This window comes from Apis mellifera, linkage group LG3 (genome assembly GCF_003254395.2).
Source record: "Apis mellifera strain DH4 linkage group LG3, Amel_HAv3.1, whole genome shotgun sequence".
NCBI lineage: Eukaryota > Metazoa > Arthropoda > Insecta > Hymenoptera > Apidae > Apis > Apis mellifera.
The window spans coordinates 3336226-3357074 of record NC_037640.1 but is presented as its reverse complement, the minus strand read 5'-3'; the positions used below and the strand labels follow the sequence as shown (position 1 = coordinate 3357074).

The window sequence follows — 20849 nt, the reverse complement described above, 5'->3', positions numbered from 1 at the left end:
TGCCATATTTGTCACAGAAGTGTTTCTTTTCGATTGGTGAATCCGATAAGACGTAATACATCATAAGAATAGGGCATTTAAAAAAGTCATTTAAGAATCCACGAAAGACCTGAAGAAAGCTCGCCTTACTTTTATCGATTCTCTTTGCTTAGATCGTTTCTAACGAGCTTTCGAAACTGTTTTTTGATTTCTATTATTGCCATATTTGTCGCAGAAGTGTTTCTTTTCGATTGGTGAATCCGATAAGACGTAATACGTCATAAGAGCATTTAAAAAAGTGAAATCCAAAGAGAATCTTTTTCAAAGATTCTTTTTAAAAAAGATTACGATTGAAGAAGACATGTAGTTTAAGACACGTGTATTTAAGGAGAGAAAGGGAGAGATTTAAGGTTGTCGTTGGCGTTGGTTTCAGTGGACACGAGGGAAGTTCAGCCACACGATGCGAGCGAGAAGGAACAACTGGGCCTGGCCAGCGTTAAAGCGGAACCAGGATCGACCGGTACGACGACGACCAGCACGGGGACACGTCTGCTGCACGGTATTCTCTCGCAGCATCCCCAGCAGCACGGTCTAGGGGTGCAAAATGGATACGGCCGCCACTTGCCCGGCCACGCTCAAATGGGCCAACCGTCCTACACCACTGCCACCATGGCCACCACAAGCACGCCAGGTCAGCCTCGACCTCAGCCTCCCTAATGCGTTTCAATATCGCTCATTCGCTGTCACATATACGGTGAAAAGAGAAACGAGTTTGTATATTTAATTTACATTTAACATTCGTCGTCTCTCTTTCTTTGGATACACAGATTAGATACAAAGATGAAAGGAATAAGAAAAATCTCGTTGAACGATGTTACGGCGAATGAGGCTATTATTAAGTGATTCGTATCTACCATAATTTATCAATTAAGGCTTTGCAGCCAAGATAGAAAAAGGGGGAAAAGAATTACAACGCACGTGTGGCGCAACGTGTTGCACGCTCTCTTCCAATTTCGATCACAATAGAAACGGCGGAGAAAGCAATTGGAATAAATCAATTCTCGCGCCGGAGAAGATCGGCGGAGGATTGCAAGGTCACGACGAAATCCTCCCTCCCTATTTTTATTTATTCAATTTTCTTCTCTTTTTCTTCTCTTCCCTTCCTTAATCACGTAAAACGAGATTACGCGCATCGATTTTCCATTGGAACGGCGTTCTACTCGGCCAATAATAATATTTACAAAGCAATATCGATGGCCGGCTGGTAAACAGCCGACAGGAAATCACTTCCGGCGTGGCTTCGCCGCCGTCGGAGCCGGTAAACGTTTCGACTTTCCTCTCCTCGCGCTTTTCATAGGAACGCCACGCGGGTAAAAAAGCAGTTGCCAGTTTCTGCCTCGTTCGAGCAACAATTCTCTCCTCCCCCCCCTCCTCCGATGTTAGATCGTTAGAGACGAGGCGCGCGTGTGCGTGGCAATAAAAAGGCGAAAATTCCTGTTCAGCCGTCGAGCAGACAGGCAATATCGATTTCTCGACTTCCCGTACCGATGATGAACGGGGGAATTTCACCGCTGTGCACACCTGTGAGACGCCACCTCCACGTTTCCTCCCATCTTTCCTTCTTGAAGACGATTTTTCTTTTTTTCCATTCGATTTGAAAGCCTTGGAACGTATACTCAATCATTCTTACGTCTATTAAATAAAACGATATATTACAATATTAAAAAAATGATCAACGTATGACCTTTTGCAAAAAAGGGAACTCTTTTTAAAAAATCTTTCGCCACGTGATTTTCGCTGTGCTCTCGGTTCAATGAGCACAAGTACCTCGCCTGGGCCAGTCGATTTGCCGAAACACGCATAATCTAAGAGGCATCGCCGCCGCGACTTTCTGCAGACGACGTTTCTGCTTGCCCCAGATACACGTGTAACCCTTTCTGCAGACGACGTGTCGATTTGGACACGTCGACGGTGTGGCGGTGGCGTCGAATGGATCGAAAGAGGACGGCGGACCTCTCGAACCTTACACACTGGACCTTTTAGGACTGGTTCCAGACCGTTCTCTCCCTCTCTCTCTTTCTCTCTCGAGCCGCGCGATAGGGAGAGGGAAGGAGAGGGAGGGAAGGAGACCGTGGGAAGCACGAGCGATATGCATACCCAATGACCGGATGACCTTCGCCCGTTGCATAAAGATGCCTTTAATTGACGGCGCACGCGAAAACACGTTCGTCGGTCTGGTGTCGTCGTTGTTGCTCGATAAAGCGGAGTCGTCCGCCCCTCCTTTCGGCGGACCACCTCGAAGACGTTAATTCGCTTACAGAAGGCACAAAGAGAGGAGGAACCGAGCGGAAGGAACCGCGTCCACGCGTGAAATTCGGCCAGATTTTGCGCCTAACTCGATTTTCTTCGGAGAATTTTCATTTCCAATTGATTTTGAGACAATCGAAAGGCCATCGAACTTTAATTCCTTTAATCCTAAGTTGTTTTAGAATTAATTTCGATGACAGATTGAAAAATTGAATTCCATTCTTACTGAAAATCCTCTCCCCTTTGGAAGATTTGTCTTAGAAATGGACGAATTAAATTGGAACTGGAACTGGAAACGAAAGAGAGTCAAAGTCTTTTTTTTTTAAGTGAGCGTGCAAAACGTTGCAGAAGCGCGTCCCGAATGCCTTTTTTCCTTCGTGGTCGTTCATCTGGACGCGATTACCAAACGAAACTCTGTTGCATTTCTGTTTCATCGCGCGTAAACAGGAAGCGGATCACTGCCAGCGAGCCCCGCGGACAGCGGAGTCAGCGACGTGGAGTCCAGCACGTCCTCGGGCGGTAACGAGGACGCGAATCTCTTATTGAAAGCAAGGCTCAATCCCAATTCGTCCCTTCAGCCAAGCCTGGCGTCTCATCATTCTCATTTGTCGTCAGGTAAGTTTCAATCTCTACAACGAGAATATTTTCAATCGGACGAGTAAGTAACAATTCACGAAACTTTTAGATCGATCGATTCTACGATCTTTTTATTTCTCTATGAATCACGAGATGTGCCTTTTTAATTCCTGCTGGACGAATCCAAGTGAAAATTGCAAGATGAAAGGAATTTTTGAATGTTATATACATTGAGGTTTGTTGGATCTTATCTGTTCAGATGTTGATGGACAATGTTTGTAAAAATCTCTTCTTCTTGCCTTTCTTTTAATAAAATCTCTGAGACATGTATAAAAAAAGTCAACATATCTTAATCCATATGACTATATCACAGATTTTATCATCACTTTTGTAGCATCAGATTTTTATAATGGATCACTGTATGTAAAATAAAAGACAGCACAGAATTGATATGCAGAAATATTTGCTCAATTATTAAATCAGAAACAAATTAAATTAGATGAAATTGAAGTCAGAATGTGCAAATGCAAATGAAGATACAATTAAACCTCTCAGAATAAAGCTTTCCTAGTACTGCAATATAATACATGTACAGCTTATAAAGGAAAAACTGATCTGAATAGGATTAGTGGAGGGAAATGAGAAAGAAAGATTTGTGAAATGAAATTAATGTAACGCGCAGTTTCTCATTGATTTGTTCGCAGCAGCGCTCGGCAGGTCGGCCTGTCACAGTCCTGGTGTTTATCCGTCGACGGCGGGCTTCCTGCCGCCCTCCTATCATCCTCATCAGCATCATCCCTCCCAGTACCATCCGCATAGAGGGAGCTCGCCTCACCATCAACACGGGAACCACACGATGGGTCCCACCATGGGACCGCCCCATCATCATCACCATCATCAAACGCAGAGTCTACAACACTTGCATTATCGTCAGCCTCCTACATGTAAGTTCTTCTTTTCTTTTTATTTCGTTCGTAAAACGAATATAATTCTTTTCTCGAAAGGGAAGAAGCCCGCATGCGATCAATAATATTGCCAATTGTGCTATGGAATTGTGTGAGGCGTATCAAAAGGATATACCGGATTCCTTCCTTCCTTCCTTCCTTCCACGTCCTTTTATTTCATAATTGAAAGGCCCAGCAGATACTCGTTTCACGTTACTGTGCAAGTTTTCATCAAGAATAGAATCGCTTGAAAGAAACGTAATTACGTAATTTCGCTGGCCCCCTTTCAATTCGTGGAAAGATATTTTTGGAAAAATTAATGATTGTGATATTGAGTTAACGATTAAGGAATTAAGTGTAACAATTTTTAATCGGAAATATTATCATGGCGATTATTATTGTAATTCATCGTGACGCTCATCAAAAGCTAAAAAACATTGCGCGCAAGGGTCATCGCGGCAAAGTTCTTCAATTCCGGAATTGCAAATGTTTTGCAACATTACAAGGAGAAATGTTTCGGGAGAAATTGAAATTTTAAATGAAATTTTATGGAAATAATGTCGATCGATATTGTTGCATTCCGGAAATCCGGTGTTATATATATACGTACAATGCTCGTGGAAAATAATAATAATAATAGCAATATTAATGATGATAATTTATTAATGTCATTAATATATTAATGGAAGCATATCTTTGTTACGAAAAAGAAAAAAAATTTTTTCAAAGTAATAGCAATTTAAATTTATGATAAATTATATACATACAATCGCATTTATTTTAAATGGGAATTATCGATTGAGATTCTTCTCTCTTTTTTTTTTTTTTTTGTAAAAGCGTGGAAATGGAGATAAAAAAAAAAAAAAGTAACGAAATATTTCTTTGACCTCGTTATCGTTGTCTTGTAAAAATTCGACTAAAAATTTTGGCGATCGAAGGCAAGAGCGAATCAGTAATTTCAATATATCTCGCGAAAGATATGAAGAAAGAGAGATTCGATAGTCGTGACGCAATAACGATACGGCTCGGGTTTATTTCGGCTCGTCGGGTATCGATTAATCCAGACGAGGAAAGAAAGTGTCTCGACCTCTTAGGTAATTACGCTGGATAAATAATTTCGCTCAAAGATATCCATACGAAGGGGAATAATCGATAAATTCGAAAGAAATCGATTCTGGATTCCTTGTTGGAGAAGAAAATTATTACTAATATCGTGGCGTATAATAATGCCGCTTAATATATCAAAATACGAAAATAAAATAATAGAATAAACGGAAATAAACTTTTTAATAAATCAAAGCGTTGAAATGCAAAGTTGAATTCCAATCTAAATTGTTCGTTGATATTTCCGGCAGTTTCGTGAAAATAGCTCGTAACGCTTTGGCCGAACAAGCAGAGCGCTCTTTACCGATTTGACCGCATTACGAATCCCGATAAATACCCCTTAATCCCCGCGCGAGCCTGTCATCGTTCTTGCTACGACCTATAAGCCCCGTGTTCTGTATAAGCGGCGATTCGAACGAAACCGCGACACGGATTACGAGATCTCGATCGAATCGTGGAAGCTTCCGAGAATTATCGAATAATCGAATCGCGATTCGAGATATATTTCCGAAAGGCGTCGGTAGATGGTCGAAGTGCAACTTCGCGAGTGTCGTGAAAGTGGAACAGTGTTTTTCAAACATTTTAAACCGTGTTTGTCTTTTCTTTTCTTTCTCATATGAGATAAGATAACAAAATTTTTAAAAAGTAAGGTTATGTCGTTACCGTCTTTAACTAAAACAAATAAAGTAATAAAAGAATGGATCGTTCGTTGATATTCGTGTAGAGTTTGGCAGTGTAATTATATACATCAAAATGAATAAAAATAGTTTCTCTAAAAAAGAACAGATGATAGAAGTACAATTTGACGAGTGTCGTGAAGATAGAACATTGTTTTCCAAACATTTTCAAGCTGTGACTTCTTCTTCCTATTCCACCGAAGATAAAAAGTAAGGTTATGTTGTCACTGTCTTTAAGTAAGTAACGAATGGATTCTGATATTCTTTATATGATTTCTCTATAAAGTTTGCTAGTGCAAATAGTCGTTTAAAAGAAAGAACAGAAAAATATCTATCTACTTTTCTTAACCTCATTTCCCTTTACTTCGTTTTACAATCAATCGCGACTCGTAAGATACGTATCGAGACAAAAGATTTGATTCGATCTTCCCGTTATTATTTGCTATATCATATTTCCATAATTTTTTCGCTTTTTTTCACAATTCTCGAAGAATTCTCGAAGAATTCTCGACATTTCGCGTGTTTCGTTATCAATCTCCCCTTCCCCCTCCCTTTCTCCCTTCTCCGCTCTACCTTACCCACGAAACCCGCCAAGTTTCACTTGGATCTGCACAACCGACCGGCACCATTCGGAACGAAAAGCCGCGATTTGCGGCGAATTCGAGGCGAGAACGAGAGTCGGTCCAATTAAAAGCGGCGACGCTCTAGAAATATCGGTCAAACCAAGCTCGTGCTCGATTTCCACGTAACCACATCGCCGGTGAACGCCAACAGGAAGCGTGTCTGCTACGAAACGACAGAGATAGAAAGAACCTTCCTGCGACTTCCTCGTGGCAGGTAGATGCAAAGTGAAAGGAGTGTCGAGAGCTCCTTGCAGCGGTTCCAAAGCTATCCGACTTCAGGGGAGGGAGGTGGAGGAGGAGGTGGGGGAGGAGAGAAAAGGCATAGGAAAGAGGCGGAGGTGGTGCGTGCACACATTCTCCGTTTACACGAAGATACCTGGCTTCGTCATCCTCGTCGGCAGAAGTCGCAACGACGCCCGACATCAGCCGAGCCATTCGTTCTCTTGACCCACTTGCTTTTCCCTGATTCAACGGCCCAGATTCGCTTCCTGGCCGTCGTCACGCGCATCGATAGGATCGCCTCTCGATCTCCTCCTCTCCCTCCGTTTTCCTTTTTCCTCTCACTCGCTCGCCGATTTTCTCGCGCGCGTTCCATTTAAAACGCGCGCGATTTCCCTTTCGAGCGTGTTGCACGTTTCTTTCTTGGAGAAAATCGTTGTCGTGCGTCCATTAGTGATGCAAGTATCGGGCTGATTCCGGGACAGATGGAGGTATTAAGAGATATATATATATTTGATTAATGAAGGATCTGAGATATATATATATTTTATTTTGAATTTGGAAAATTAAAACGTTGTAAGTAATGTGAGAAAAATTGTAGTACTTTTTTGAAAAATTAATATATATATATTTTGGGTCCATTGAAATGTAGGATATGGAAATGGGTCTTTATACATATACCTATTTTATTTGATAATTTTTCCGCTCCAATTAATCAAACGATTTTCATACTTTATCAACTTTCTTCGCTTCGTATCCACCTCTCACAATCGCTACGTTTTACCCAATCATCCATTTCCTTTATTGTATTATAATCTTCTCCGTTTCCGACACACTTTCCGTCCCACCACAGATTTATTTCCATTACTTTCTTCGTAACAAATCAATTCGTTCGGAAATAGTAGCTCAAACGTTAAACTTTAATATCTGAATAAAACCTGTGTATATATATCAATTTTTAAAAATCGATACTCGCGCGAGAATTTTTCTCTCGAAGATCCGTAATAAATCGTGAAATATTCGAGAGAAAGAGAACGAAGTTGCAAAGTTGGAAATTCAATTCGGTTGCTCGAGATTTTCGAATCTGAGAGATTGTAAAATCTCGATTAAAAGATAGCCAAAGGGGTCCAGTATCGTAAAGATTGCGGTTCGCGCAATCGCTCCTCTCTTTCCGATCGCTGATTCGACAGCTGATTTCGCCGTGTATACACACACCTGGCCCCCGTCGTCGTGATTTCAAGCAGCCGTGCTCGAATTGGATCGCAGCCAAGGTTGCACCGCGAAAAGAAGCGGCAAATGGAAAGCTCGTCGAGCCGGCTATAATTTCGCTCCACCTGACCGCTTTGATTTTTATTAATTGTGCCGAACTTTTTTTCTTTTTATCGCGCGAGCGTACTCATTGATACTCACCTGCAGTTTCAACCTGCGGCCAGTAGTAGTAGTAGTAATAGTAGTAGTAGTAGTAGTAATAGTAGGAAACGCCGGACTTTCCCTGATTGAAAGTGTTGCCGAACCGTGGCAACGCGTTTAACCCCGTTTCCATCCTGCGGATTGGAAACTCTTCTGTGTACCAACTATTCGATCGGTTGGAAAGTAGCTTTTTTTTCCTTTTTCTCCTTTTTCGTTGATCGATGAAACGTTTGTTCGTATCTATCCTTTAAAAGGGATCTTTGTATTTCGTTGAAAATGAAGTTCACGATGAACTTATACCTGAACTCAGAAATTAATTCTTCCCTTTCACTTCAACTGCAAGATCGGCAATTGAAAAAGAAAGAAAAAAAAAAAGGAAACTCTCCTTCGTTAATTGGAATTCGTGCAGCTGAAAGTCTCGGGTTATAAAATAATGATCGTATTATGTATCCGATATAGGGAGAAATCTGTGCCCGAATAAATAACGTTTGTCTTGTATATCGAAATCGCGTATACGATAATTGTTTAATCGAGGGAGGAGGGACATCTGGTTCGAAAGCAAGGGGAGGGGAATACACAGAGAGACCGGTGACAGAGCGCAGGTTTGAGGCTCTCTGCTCTCGAGAGAGGCAGAGGCCGAGTAAAAGTGTGCCGGATTGTATAATCGAACGTGAATAAGCAAAATGTTACGCCATAGCGATTTGGTAACTTTGCGGGGCGCCCCACCAGCGGCGGTCGTGTTCCCATTGCGGTACGGCCGAGGCGAGGAAAAATTCGAGCCGCTTTTGAAAAACAGCGGACCTTTGATCGAAGAGGAGAGGACCCCGATGGATCGACCCGATCGATTTACGGCGGATATCGCGTTACGGCCGGATCGACTTTTCTCCACGCGTGCTGCCATTATGAAGGGGGGAGGTGGTTTTTAATTCGAGCAAGTTTTAGGCGAAAACAATTTATTTGTTCAATCCTCTCTAAGAAATCCACTTCACAGAGAGATTTAAAAAATTTCTCTAAAGTCTTAACTTTGGACATAAGCTTTGAAAAAGTGAGATTCGTTAGTTGGATATTTTCATCACGTTTCGCGATGATTTTAAGCAAGTCATTATCCCTCGAAGTTTCATGTGAGTATATAAAGTAATAAGCGATTGCATTTAAGATTTGTAGCGCATAATAATTTAAAAACGTAGTTTAGTTGACAGCCACGTGGCGCTAGTGTCGCGGCAGGATCCTAACCTCAATATCACTCGCGTAACTTTCCTTTTCACAATTAAAATATCTCGTTTCACAGGTGTTGCCAGTGTTCCGTTTCCCCTCTCCTCCCCCTCAGAGTCGACGAATATTTGCCAAGTGGCCCAAGTAATTTTTCCGCGATTTTGCCAAACCAGATTCTTCGGCCACTTGTATCTAGAACAACGCGTACCAGATAAACATCGGAAATAGCCTGGGAATTCTCAGCCACGCTGCAATAAACGCGCTCGCTTCCCGTCGAAAGTAACAACCTATATAAACCTGGTTTCTCGTCTAAAAGAGATCCTCTTCCTCTCTGGGTGAAAGTAATAAGAGAGAAGTTAAGCGGCTCGTTAACCGACTAGGATCGATCAGAGACGATCAATGAGAGGGAGGGAGGGGGGTGTATAATAGTAGGCGCCACACGGTAAGGAGGACCGGAATAGAAGGAATCGCGGCGAAGAATAGGCATCGGCCGGTTATTTTCGAATGGATGATCATCGAGCTGCGATTCGGTGCGGCTGCTGGCGTGTGAAAGACCCTTGGGGCGCGCCGGGAACGAAAGTTTTCGCGCGTCAATCGCAACCTGGCAACCGCCACGGCTTGGCACACATTTTAAATTACGGTGAGGACGAATCCTCAACCGTAAACCGTTACAAGGTTTTCGATCAAATCTTCGATCGGCCAACCCTTTCTGCCTCGCAGCCGCGACTGGCTGCCAAACATTTCCATCTGCCTCCTCCGTGAAAAATTAAATGAAAAAAAAAAAAGCGGAAAGCTGCGACTCGTTTTAACGATGGTTTGTTAAATTGTTACACTGGCCGGATCAATTCCTCTCAGGAAATAATATATATATACACTCTTTTTTTATTAATGGGTCGATAAGGTATAATAATATGTAAATGGAGTAAAGGTAAAAGTGTATTGTTACGAGATAAGCGATCGTTCATTTACTTACGAATGCATGAAATGCATCGATAGATCAAATGTGATAATGATGAGAAGAATAATAAAATTGTACACGTGTAAAAATTAAATTATAAAACGCGAGACTATATTAATTTTCAATCGAGATTTTATAAACCTGTAATTTGAATGCATTAATGCGACTGCATGCGACGAAAAAATATAGTAGCACTTTTGATTAAAAAAAAAAGAAAAAAAGTCAATTCATCTTTTGAGCTACCTGCTAATTTTTTTAACCGTGACTCGATTAAAAATTTTGAAAAAAAGAGACGACCGTGATTTTAATGGCTCTATTTAATGGCTCTACGAATTAATGGCACTGAAGTGAATATAGCATCGAAAATATTTTTAACATGGAGTATATATAAAAACGTAATCAACAAAGCCGTCAAATGTAGGTACTTTCCTATACGAGAGAGGCGGCTTTGATCGACCAGAATCGAGGAGGTCAACGATCGTTTATCGATACGCGACTGTGTAAAGGTGGGATACACTTTTATGAGCGTATGAGTGTAACGTTTATAACTGTTGCATCAGTGTTGCGCAGAGGAAGAAGGAAAAATTTTATTGGAACGAGAAATAATTAGAATTGCGAAGGATAATTTCCCGAAAAAATTTTTAATTCCATGCTGGATATATATATATTCACGGAGAGTGGAATGCACGCCGTTCTCAAAAGACTCTCTTTTGCTCGAAAAAAAGAAAAAAAAACGACGGTATGAAACCGATCGATACCTGAAAGAGGCTTGTTCACACTTCCGTGTAAATATCGTTGCGTTTGAAACACGTATCAACTTGTTGAGTAATAACTCAACCCATCATTTTCCTTCTCCAAGAATTCTTTTGCACGAAAATACGCAACCGTCTGTAAGAGCAATTACATACGAAACGATAATTAAAAATAAAATAATCCATTCTCTTAACAATTTCTATTCACAATTTCAGAGATCGTAATTTTATCGATCGAAGAAAGATTCGATTCCTTCCCGTATTTCTTTTAATATATTCGACAGCTTATTACATTTCCAATAGAATGCATTGCAATGTAACCCAAATCGCAATTACAATAATATCGAATCTTAATTGCAAAAAAAAAGAAAAAAAAAAAGGAGCATCGTGTCAAGGTGACGCCCGATCTTTTATTAGAATTCGTAAATATTAATTAACACGGTGAACCAGATCGGATGGGAATCGATTACCATTTTAATTCGTTGCTCGCCTTCCTATTCTCATCGAGAGAGGGGAGGAGAGAGAGAGGAGGAAGGACGCTCAAATTTCCCGGAACCGGTCATGTGATTCGAGTCTTTTGGCAGCTTCTTGGAGAGAAAAAAAAGAAAGAAAGAAAAAATGCACGGAAACGCGCGTGTTTCGTGTTTCGCGCGCGGTTCGAGGATGTCCTGGTTGCCCTAGATCAAGTCTCTCCCCGGTCCGGATATTTTTAAAAAGATCGCCAGACTCGAGCCGACGTAATTCGAACGTTCGCGTTTAGAGGGAAAAGAAAAGATGAGGAGGGGGGAGAGCGACGAATCGTGGACGCCGGAGGTGGTTTTAAGGTGGAAATCGAAGAAAAAAATAGAACGCAGCGGCGATCGATGTCGAATAACAAGCTTGTCGAATAAATTCGCTTGAAAATAACGCGGTTTCTTTTTTTTTTTTCTTGAAATTTTCGATTATCGTATCGATTTGTAAATAATCGTAACATTTGAGATTCGTTGTGATGACAAGTGTCTTTTTTTTTTCCAGGATTTTTAAAGCTTTAACTAAAGCACATTTTCTTAATACTTTCGAATAAAGGGAATAATTTGTAGTAATTATCAAGCGGACACGTTTCGCGAGTTTGAGTCACGAAGAATTAGGAAAATTTGAAAATTTCCTCTCCCGATTTACGTCCAATTATTATCGATCAAACTCGATCACGAAAATAATAGAGATAAAGAAAACTACTTACAAAATTACTTTTTATCTGAACGAATCTATCTCTAAGAAAAATCGAAAACCTATTTCCTTCATCTCTTTGGTTAAAGGCAGAATATCAGGAATAATATTGGCCCGCGGTATTTCGGTTGCTATAAATTATCGCGGAAGACGGTTGGATGAAAAGAGGAGGGAAAGGGAAGGAGGGAAGAAAAATCGCAGAGAAACAGAGAGAGAGAGAGACGATGGCCAAAGCCGTGCGGCTGAAAGGGTCGTGCGTGTAGTTACGTAACGCCTCGCGTAGCAGCGAATAGCAACGAGTAAAAATAAAGGAACGAAACACGATGCAGAGTGGATTCTGAGCATAGACTGGGTCTAGGTCTAGGTCGACTAGGCGGGGCGTATGGTTATATACGTGTACACGCCACGCTGTGTCGTGTATCCGTACGGTACTGTTGGTTCCCTCGCGCGGGTCGATCCTCCTCGCTTCGAGGCCCCTCTTCAATCGCGTTTATTCGCCGTGCGGCATAACCGTGTCGCGTTTGTGATTTATTTTCAAACAATCTCGACTGCGTGCCCGCGCAGGTGTGCCCGTGCAATCCACGTTTCTTTCACTCTCTCTTCCTCCTCGTGTCTCGTGTCGGGAAACAGATATTTAAAAAAGATTCTTTGCATTCGAACATCAGGGAACATTAATATTTTTCCCTTTGCGAAGATAAAAAAGCAAAATATAATATGATAATGTTCCTTTTGATTTTCCATTTTTCAACGAATGCCAAACGAAAACTACGCAACCGATCTACTATCAAATAACAAAATAGTTTTATTGGCAAACCTAAAAATTCAATTGAACCCATCTATGAGTGAAATTCGCAATTACTTAGTTGCCAATAATGAATACACGTTTTAAAATTGGCTATAAAATATTGGATATACACACTTTGAACGAAATTCTAATTTTTTTCGCGTCTATCATTTTATGATTACTGAGGATGAGATACAATTTAAATCGTAAAAATCTCAATAATTTTTAAATAACACGATTCATTGAAAAAAATGAATCGAAAAGTCGCGATAATACGCAATAACCGAGCAACGCAACGGTAATGCGCGCGAGAGAGAAAGAGATACTATATGCTCAGCTTGCGTTTACCGCGTAAAATACGCGGACAGCCGTTACGGTAACTAAACAAATTCCAGACGCGAATTAACATAAAGCGAGCGCCGTGTTATCGGCGTTGTAAACCCCGTTGTCCGGTCTCTCGCATTAACTCGAACGCGAAAGTGCGTCGTACGATTTCTTCGACCAAACCTCGCCTCGTTTCTCGAGAGGAAAAGTTCGTAGAAACGCGCGCGCGCGCGCGAAAGACAGAGAGAGAGAGAATGAGTAGCGCGCTCGTTGGGAGCAGGTGCAACAAAGCACGGCAAGTAAAAACAAAAGGAGCGAAACTCAGCCGCGCGCCGCTAGGCTGAGGCTAGGCTAGGTCTAGGTGTAGGTCTAGGTCGGCTAGGAAGGGGTGCGCCGGTCTACTTCCTGGCCTAGTAGCGGGGAATCGCCTTTTCCGTACCGCTCCCCTGTTATAAGCTCCTCGCAACGAAACTCGATATTTCCGTGAAAGATAACACTGGGCCAATTCCATGCGCTTTAAAACAGAATATTCCTCGCGTTCGATCGGCCAGTCGTTACGACAAATATTGCGAAGCACGAGCGAACAACGATCCCTCGAATTGTCGAAATTTTCCTCCCGAGGAGAGTTGAAAAGAAAAGGGATTAAAAGCGTAAAGTGCATTCACACCGGTCGACGCACGTGACGATTACGATGTGATCCGGTGTGCTGATTAATGTCTTCTTGGCCGCTCCGGAAACGTAAACGGTGTCGGATTTTAATAGTAGGCCGAGACACCGCACGCGGGGTTTAGAAAACTGCCGCGAAAGCAGGAAACAACGTTTCGCGGTGTGAATTCGACACGATTTTCAAAGAAGCAATCGACACCGCGTGCAGTATTACAACGGCGAGCCTCGCACGTTCCCGCGTTCTTCTTCTTTCGTCTAGGAAAGAGTCTATAACTATTTATCCTAGAGATTCTATTTCAATTCCATCTATTTCTCCCTCCCCTCCTCCTCCTTCCCACGTTTCGTCTCGAATCTTCACGGTCGCGCGCGATGCAAATTAAACGCGGGGATAATCGAATAATCGAAAGTGACACGAGCCTCGTTATAAATTCACCGAGCCGACAATAAGTATATTTTTAAATGGCCAACCGCGATGAATATTTATGAACCCGCTCGAAAACTTCGGCATTCGTTACGATGGTACCGGCGGGGGAGGAAGGAGGTTGTGGCAATACAAGTAAAATTATTCGGCCGAAAATGACGATCGAGCGAGGGGACTCGGCGCGTGTTTGTTCGACGTTTCACTTTCGCGCAGGATGACTCCGCGTCATCGCCGAGCGAGGCAGACGGAACCGGAAAGAGAATTCCGTCCTTCCGAGAGTGCGTGACGAGAAGAATCGAAAACTCGGCGTGTCACCCGGTAAACGCTGTTTCCCGCTTCCGAATACGAGAAAAGGCTGCGCTGCCGTTCCCTTCGTGAATTTGTAAATGTTGGTTGCGTCCGGAAGTAGCGCGATATTTTGCGCGTCGATTTTCGGCTCCCCTCCCGTTGGTAGGCAAAGAAGAAGGAGAAGGTAGGAGCGAGGAGAAAAAAGAAACTGAGAGGCGGGGATGGCGGAAGAGGCGAGGAGGGGAACGGATATAGGGAGGGAAAAGGAAGGAAAGGGTAAGGAAAGAAGGAGAAGGAAACGAGACACGGGTTTTACAGATAGGCAGAGGCTGGCGGCCGGGCGAACAGGCAGCCGGCCAGCCAGCCAAGCCTCGCGCAGCGAGCGTCCTTCCTGGGTCTCTGCCCCTACCGACGTGTGTATTGTAGTATTGTATATTTGCAGTGTACATATTATCAGAGCGAGTTCCTCCGTGTGCGCCACTCGTCGGTGTCCCGCGAGCGTGTAGGTGCGGCGCGCACGCACGCACACGTATACGCGTCTACGTGTACACGAGTCGGCGCATGTGTGTGGAGCGCCGCCGCCGCCGCCGCCGCCGCCGCCGGCAAAAATGCATAGCGCTGTTGCACCAGACGGTTCTCAACCGGACAGACTTCTCTCTCCCTCTTTTTCTTCGTCTCCTCCTCCCGTTTTTTCTTCCTGCCATCTCGCGCGTAAAAGTCATCACTGGCTGATCCGGCTTATCGGCGAGACGGTGAGCCGAATCGATTAACCGAAGGGAGCTGTGCAACTCTCCCTCTCCCTCCTCCTCCGCTCTCTCTCTCTCTCTCGATCGGCAAATCCGCGGGGAAAATATTTGCGATGATGTTGCCACGATAAAATTAATCGGAGCAAAGGATGAGACGGGAGGAAGGGAGGGGAGGGGAGCGAGCGGCGAATAAACGATGCCTCTTCAAGGCCTCGTGTACCCTCCCCCTTCCCCCTACTACCGGTTCGAAGACCACTATCGTGCCCACGTCCGATTTGTTCGTCTTAACCTTTCGCCCGGTTCATCGTGTCTCGCGGATATTTTCGACCTCTTCCGACAACAATTACGTGCAATCCGAACGCGGTTCTCCTTCTCGATTGGCTGATGACACGCAACGATTCGAATTTTTCGAATTATCTCCTATAATAAGAAAAGAATCTCGGTTGAGATTCGATGGTACACGTTTTGTTAAGAATCTAAAAAAAATATCGATGTTTTTTCCTCTAACATTTCTTCGAATCGCGCGCTAATTGTCGGCAAAAACACGTCGAGTCGTCCATGCGCGAATATATTTTCCTTACGATCGAATTTTCATCGTGCTGGTCCGCGAAACGACGTTACACAGTCCGTCATGAGGATCACTTTCCTTATTCCTATTATACTAACTCACGCACGCCCTCACATGCGCGCCATACACGCACACGCGCGCGCATTACGCCACATGCATACACAGGCCTGCACCGAGGAAAGAGGAGGAAGGAGGAAGATTTGCGTGGAAGGGAGTGAGACGCGCGAAGGGGCAGGGAGGGGGAAGAGGGAAAAGAACTGCAGCTAGAGTACCACGCGAGTATAACGCCGAAGGCACGTATCGGCGGTTTTAGCGAGGTATATAGACGGTGACCTTGTCGCCGGCAATTCACCCCGTCTGTCTTTCCTTTCTCTCTCCCTCTCTTTCACTCTGCCCGCGCACGACCTCCCTCTGCCTTTCTGCACCTCTCTTTCTTTCCCTCCATTGACCCTCTCCGCGCGCTCTCTACCACCGCATCCTTTCTCGACGTTACTACACCCCTCCCCTCCCCTTCCCGTGTCGGCCTCTTCTTCCGTCTCCCCGCATTCGTGTGACCGCCTCTGTCCCGCTCGCACTCCATTCTTCCACGAATGCATCGTGGTTAGCGCGCTCCTCGTCCCACTCGTCACCAACTACGTCACTACTCCTTCTCCGTCCTTCTCGCGCTCCACGGTTCCCGCCTCTTTCCCTCTTTCTTCCCGTCTCGAGTTATTCGTACGCTCTCCTCCTCGTGGCGTACCATCCTTTACGCGCGACAATGTCCTTCCTCCTTTCGCTCTTTTGATCCTTAACGTCGCTTAATGCAAGTATTTTCGAGCGAATTTCTTCCACGTTCCTCTGTACCTTTTTTCTTTTCTTTGCTTGAAAGAAAGAATCAGAGAAATCGATTTACATAGCGCGTATATTATCGTAATTCGTGTAGTATATTAATTTTACGTTTGTAATTCTTTTTTTTAAATTTTCTACAGCGTGGTTCATTGTGAGTCACGTCGGTAATTTTGTTATTGCGCGTTATTTCTCGTCCCTCCCTCCTCCCTTCCACGCGTTTCCTCGGTTATACACGGAACTGTTTTCGTTCCCTCTCCCTCCTAAGACGAGTCTTCCCCATGAATCGCGTACTTGCTTACTGGTTATATTTGCGCATATGCACGCGCAATATAAAATCCCCGCGAGTATATACGCGTTCACTTTCGTTCGCGTACGACACGCTTTCTTCCGCGTGCCCTTTCTCTCCGTTCCTTTTTTCCTCTTCTTCTTTTCCTTGCTCATCGATTCACCTCGCGCGCTTTCGACCATCTTATTCTCTCGTTATCTCGAGCTCAGACACTGTTCGTTCTCTGTTTATGGGAGCTCTGCCCATATTATACATCAGTGATTTGTGGGCAGGAAAATACCGATTCCCATTTACGTAACGCGTCACCGTTATATTTATACAAACGCTGTATCAATTTTGAAAAACTACGTTCGCAGTATATAATACACCGTGAAGAATAATATGTGCCGTGAGATCGGCCAATGAGAATTTTTCTTCTCGCTCTTTATCGAGATCATTTGATGGCCGTGCACATGGAGAGGAAAAAAAAGAAACATCGCGTTATCGAGATGGGTGGGGAAGGGATAAAGGAGATTAATCGAAGGAAAAGAAGAAGAAGGGGTTACGCAACGTGGCACGAATTGCGAGCGATGAAAAAGTCGGTTCTCATACCGGCAGATCGGCATCCGTGTGACGTAACGTCCTTTGACGATCTTTTCTGTCGAAGCACTTCCTCGGTAATACACATCTCTCTGTGATCTCGCCGATCGTTAACACCTCCTCTCCTCTCTTCATCCTTCGCCCCCTTCTCTCTCTAAGTTTCTGTATAGAGGGCCAAGCGTACGATGATGCGTAGGCACGTGTACGCTCCGTGTATGCATGAACCACGCTCGAAAATTGACAATTTCAAATGATTCATTTCCGGTGCTCCGCTCCGCTCCACGAGGACCGGCTCTCTCTCTCCTTCCCGTTGTCTCGTCCTCCCAGTCAACGGAGAAACAAAGCGGGGCCGAGAGAGAGAGAGAGAGAGATGAAGAGCAGTAGAGAGAAAGAAGAGAGATGGGTGTGACGGCGGGAAAGCGAAAGCGAGAGGGGAGAGAGACGGCGACGGACGCGGTTGGTCCAACCGAGGCGGGTCTCTCGGACGCGAATTCACGCACACACGTCCGCGTCTAAATATAATGCGCACCGTGTTGCAAGAGACGAGCGCGGGCACGAACACAGAGGGAAGAGTGAACGAGCGACGACGACGAATATACCGCGGCGATGGCCGCCTCCTCTCCGCCGCGCGTCCATTCGTGGCGCGAATGCACGCAGCTGCATCGTCGGTCGGTGCATACTGCACGCACACGCGACGTTGCAGCCAGCCTAGACCTAGACCTACTGAGCTAGCCTAGACCCGCGGATATATATGGTCTGGTGGGGAGGAACAGGAAGATGCGGGAAGGGGAGAGGAGGTGGGCTGTTTCTAGTACTATCGGAGAAAGTGAACGGGCATCAAGTACGGAACGCGGTAGTTCTACGCGCGCACGAAACTTTTCGCGTCACGCGATCATCCTTTCTTTTCTCTCCCCCCCTCTCTCTTTTTTATTATTATTTTTATTATTCCTCGTATCTTCTTTTTAATCCCTCCCTCCCATCCACGATCTCTTATCGTTTCTTTTATTTAGTTTTGCCTCGTAACGAGTGTTTTTTCTTTCTCCCCCCCCCCCCTCCCTTTAATTAAACGAGATCTCTTCTTTTCCTCCATTGGTCCGCACAACGCCCATCCGTTTTATTATTACAACGGAAAGCTACACGAGCCCGGCCTTGCCATCCAACTGGCCGAGATACGTCACTTCGTGGCATCGAACGCGATCCGTTGTCGCCTCTTTCAATGCCGACAAGCCTCCTCTGCTTCCATTCCACGCTGTTACGTTCCTCGTAAATCTTCGCCTTCTTTTTTCTTTCTCCTCCATCATCGATTCGATTCTGCGTGAAAATCGTGCGTGTCCAAATCCCGCCATTTCCGCCGGATACGTGTCCGCTCTAATTTTTTCCCTTTCTTTTTTTATCAGATTATGTAATATCGCGAAACACGCAAACAAACGAATCGATCGAGGCGCGAAGCATTAACTTATTTACATTCTCGTTGCAATCGTTATCTTATTATTGTAATTATTATACGGATTGATAAGGCCGCAACTCGTTCCATGTGATCCGTGTCAATGCCACTGAACCAAATCATCTCGCCCGATCGTTTTATCGACGCTGAGGAGTGGGGGGGAGAGGAGAGGAAAAGCACAGTTTTGGCAATTTTCTACTGGTCTGGGTTATCTTTGGCGCGATAACGCCTTCTGTATTTCAAGAATGTGCACCGTCCCTACTTTCTTACGATCCACGTCCACGTCTCTTATCAGATAATTACTTGCGTAATATCTCGAAGAAATACTCGCCTATTTTACTCGCGTCTTTCGATTCTCTCCGGACGATTTCTTTCCCGGAATAAACTACTCGAGATTCCTTCCTTCAACCTTGATGCCGAACGTGGAACGAACGGAAAGGAACTCGAGGAACCAGCGCGATAGCTACGCGAAAATATATGCACGCGGGGCCGAAAATAAATCAAGCCGGTCGCTGCTTGCCTCGTTACGCTCGGATCTCAATTAAGAGGCACGGGTCGAATCAAAGGGTCGAAGTTCCAGTACCCTTGGCTGGAGGAGGCTTGCCAACGCTCTCCAACGCTCTGCCTGTCTCCGCTCGGAATTTATACGGACCGACACTTTTGCCGGCCGTAGAGAAGACAGCGGCGTTACCTTCCTCTAAATTCGGTATCAGCCGACCATTAAATATCCTCCGTGGGTATTTTGCACCACAAAATGCTCCTCTCCCTTCTCTTCCCCCCTGCGCGTCTGCTGTTCCCGTTGCTTCTCCTCTTCGAGGAGGTTCTCTCTCTCTCTCTCTCCTCTCTCCTCCTTCGTTCGCTTGCAAGAAGTTGCGCCCACCGAGAGTGCGCGCACGATGGTCACTGACCTCGCACACGTCGTGTCCGCGACGACGGAAGAGGAGTCACGCATTCTTCCCATTCGGCCGTCGTCGTCTTGACCTCTGTCCGCTGGCGAACGAAAAGAATGCGTGCGACGTAGGCAGCAGGCGTTGGATTGGTCCGGGAATATAGACGCCTCTCTCTGCGCTTCTTCCAACTCGTTCCAAAGTATATAATAATTATTGTTTAAACATGCCCAACTTTTTTAATTTTTAATCTCTATACACGATTTTGAAAAGGATTAGTGATGGTCGAGAGTAGATAGGATTTATTCAAGATCCGACGATAAAAGGACTTGCGATGCTTTTTTCCATTCTCCCGATGTTCCGTCGTAGCACGACGTCTGCCGGCGACGGAGTTAATGACTACCAAGTAGCTAAGTACCCGCGCTAGACCAGTCTGGAGATGCAAACGCGCGGCTGCACGCTCCTTGCATTCGTAATGCAGCCTAGATGCGATCGTCGCCGATCCTTCGAGTTTTCACGAATCCTCGAAATAGAGAGGATCGATCGTAAGACTTTCTTTCTCCGTTCGTTATTCCATTATTCGATTGTTCGTGATACTCTTTTTACTCGATGTGCAGCACGGTATAATAATGGGCTGCGAGGGGGGGCACACATAGCGCCCTACGTTGTCGAGACTTCCGGATACCGAAGAGAGCAGCTACCCACCGCGATACGTGCAGCAGGAAACTAGTAATAAGAATCTCATCGAACGATCGACGAACTCGCGAAGAAACGTATCCCGCAAACGATGCACGCTCGCGATACTTCGATCTTCGAGGAAATATATATCCACGAGAAGGGAGACTATTTCTATATTTCACGTCTCGAAGGATTTCTCTTAACTCTTGAAAAAAAAAAATCGTCGATCTAGCATATAATATTTTCATGGAGATAAATTCCCTGCTCGTCACATTTTCGAAAATACATTTTCTATTTTATATATATATATGCTATGCAGCAATGAAAAACACGTTCAGCGCAACGTTCTCGGTGCTATTTTTCCCAAGTATTTCCGTCTCGTG

The 20849-nt window shown here is 44.5% G+C and overlaps 1 protein-coding gene across 11 annotated transcripts in view; it reads left to right on the top strand.

Moving 5' to 3' along the window:
- Window positions 1-20849, top strand: part of E74 (ecdysteroid-regulated gene E74) — a 149154-nt gene that overhangs the window by 119292 nt on the left and 9013 nt on the right. For 8 of the 11 annotated variants that reach the window (XM_006558373.3, XM_006558371.3, XM_006558377.3 and 5 more), the window contains 3 exons: window positions 413-670; window positions 2734-2901; window positions 3567-3806. In XM_006558373.3, coding sequence (XP_006558436.1) covers window positions 413-670; window positions 2734-2901; window positions 3567-3806 — 666 coding nt within the window. 11 annotated transcript variants of the gene reach the window in all.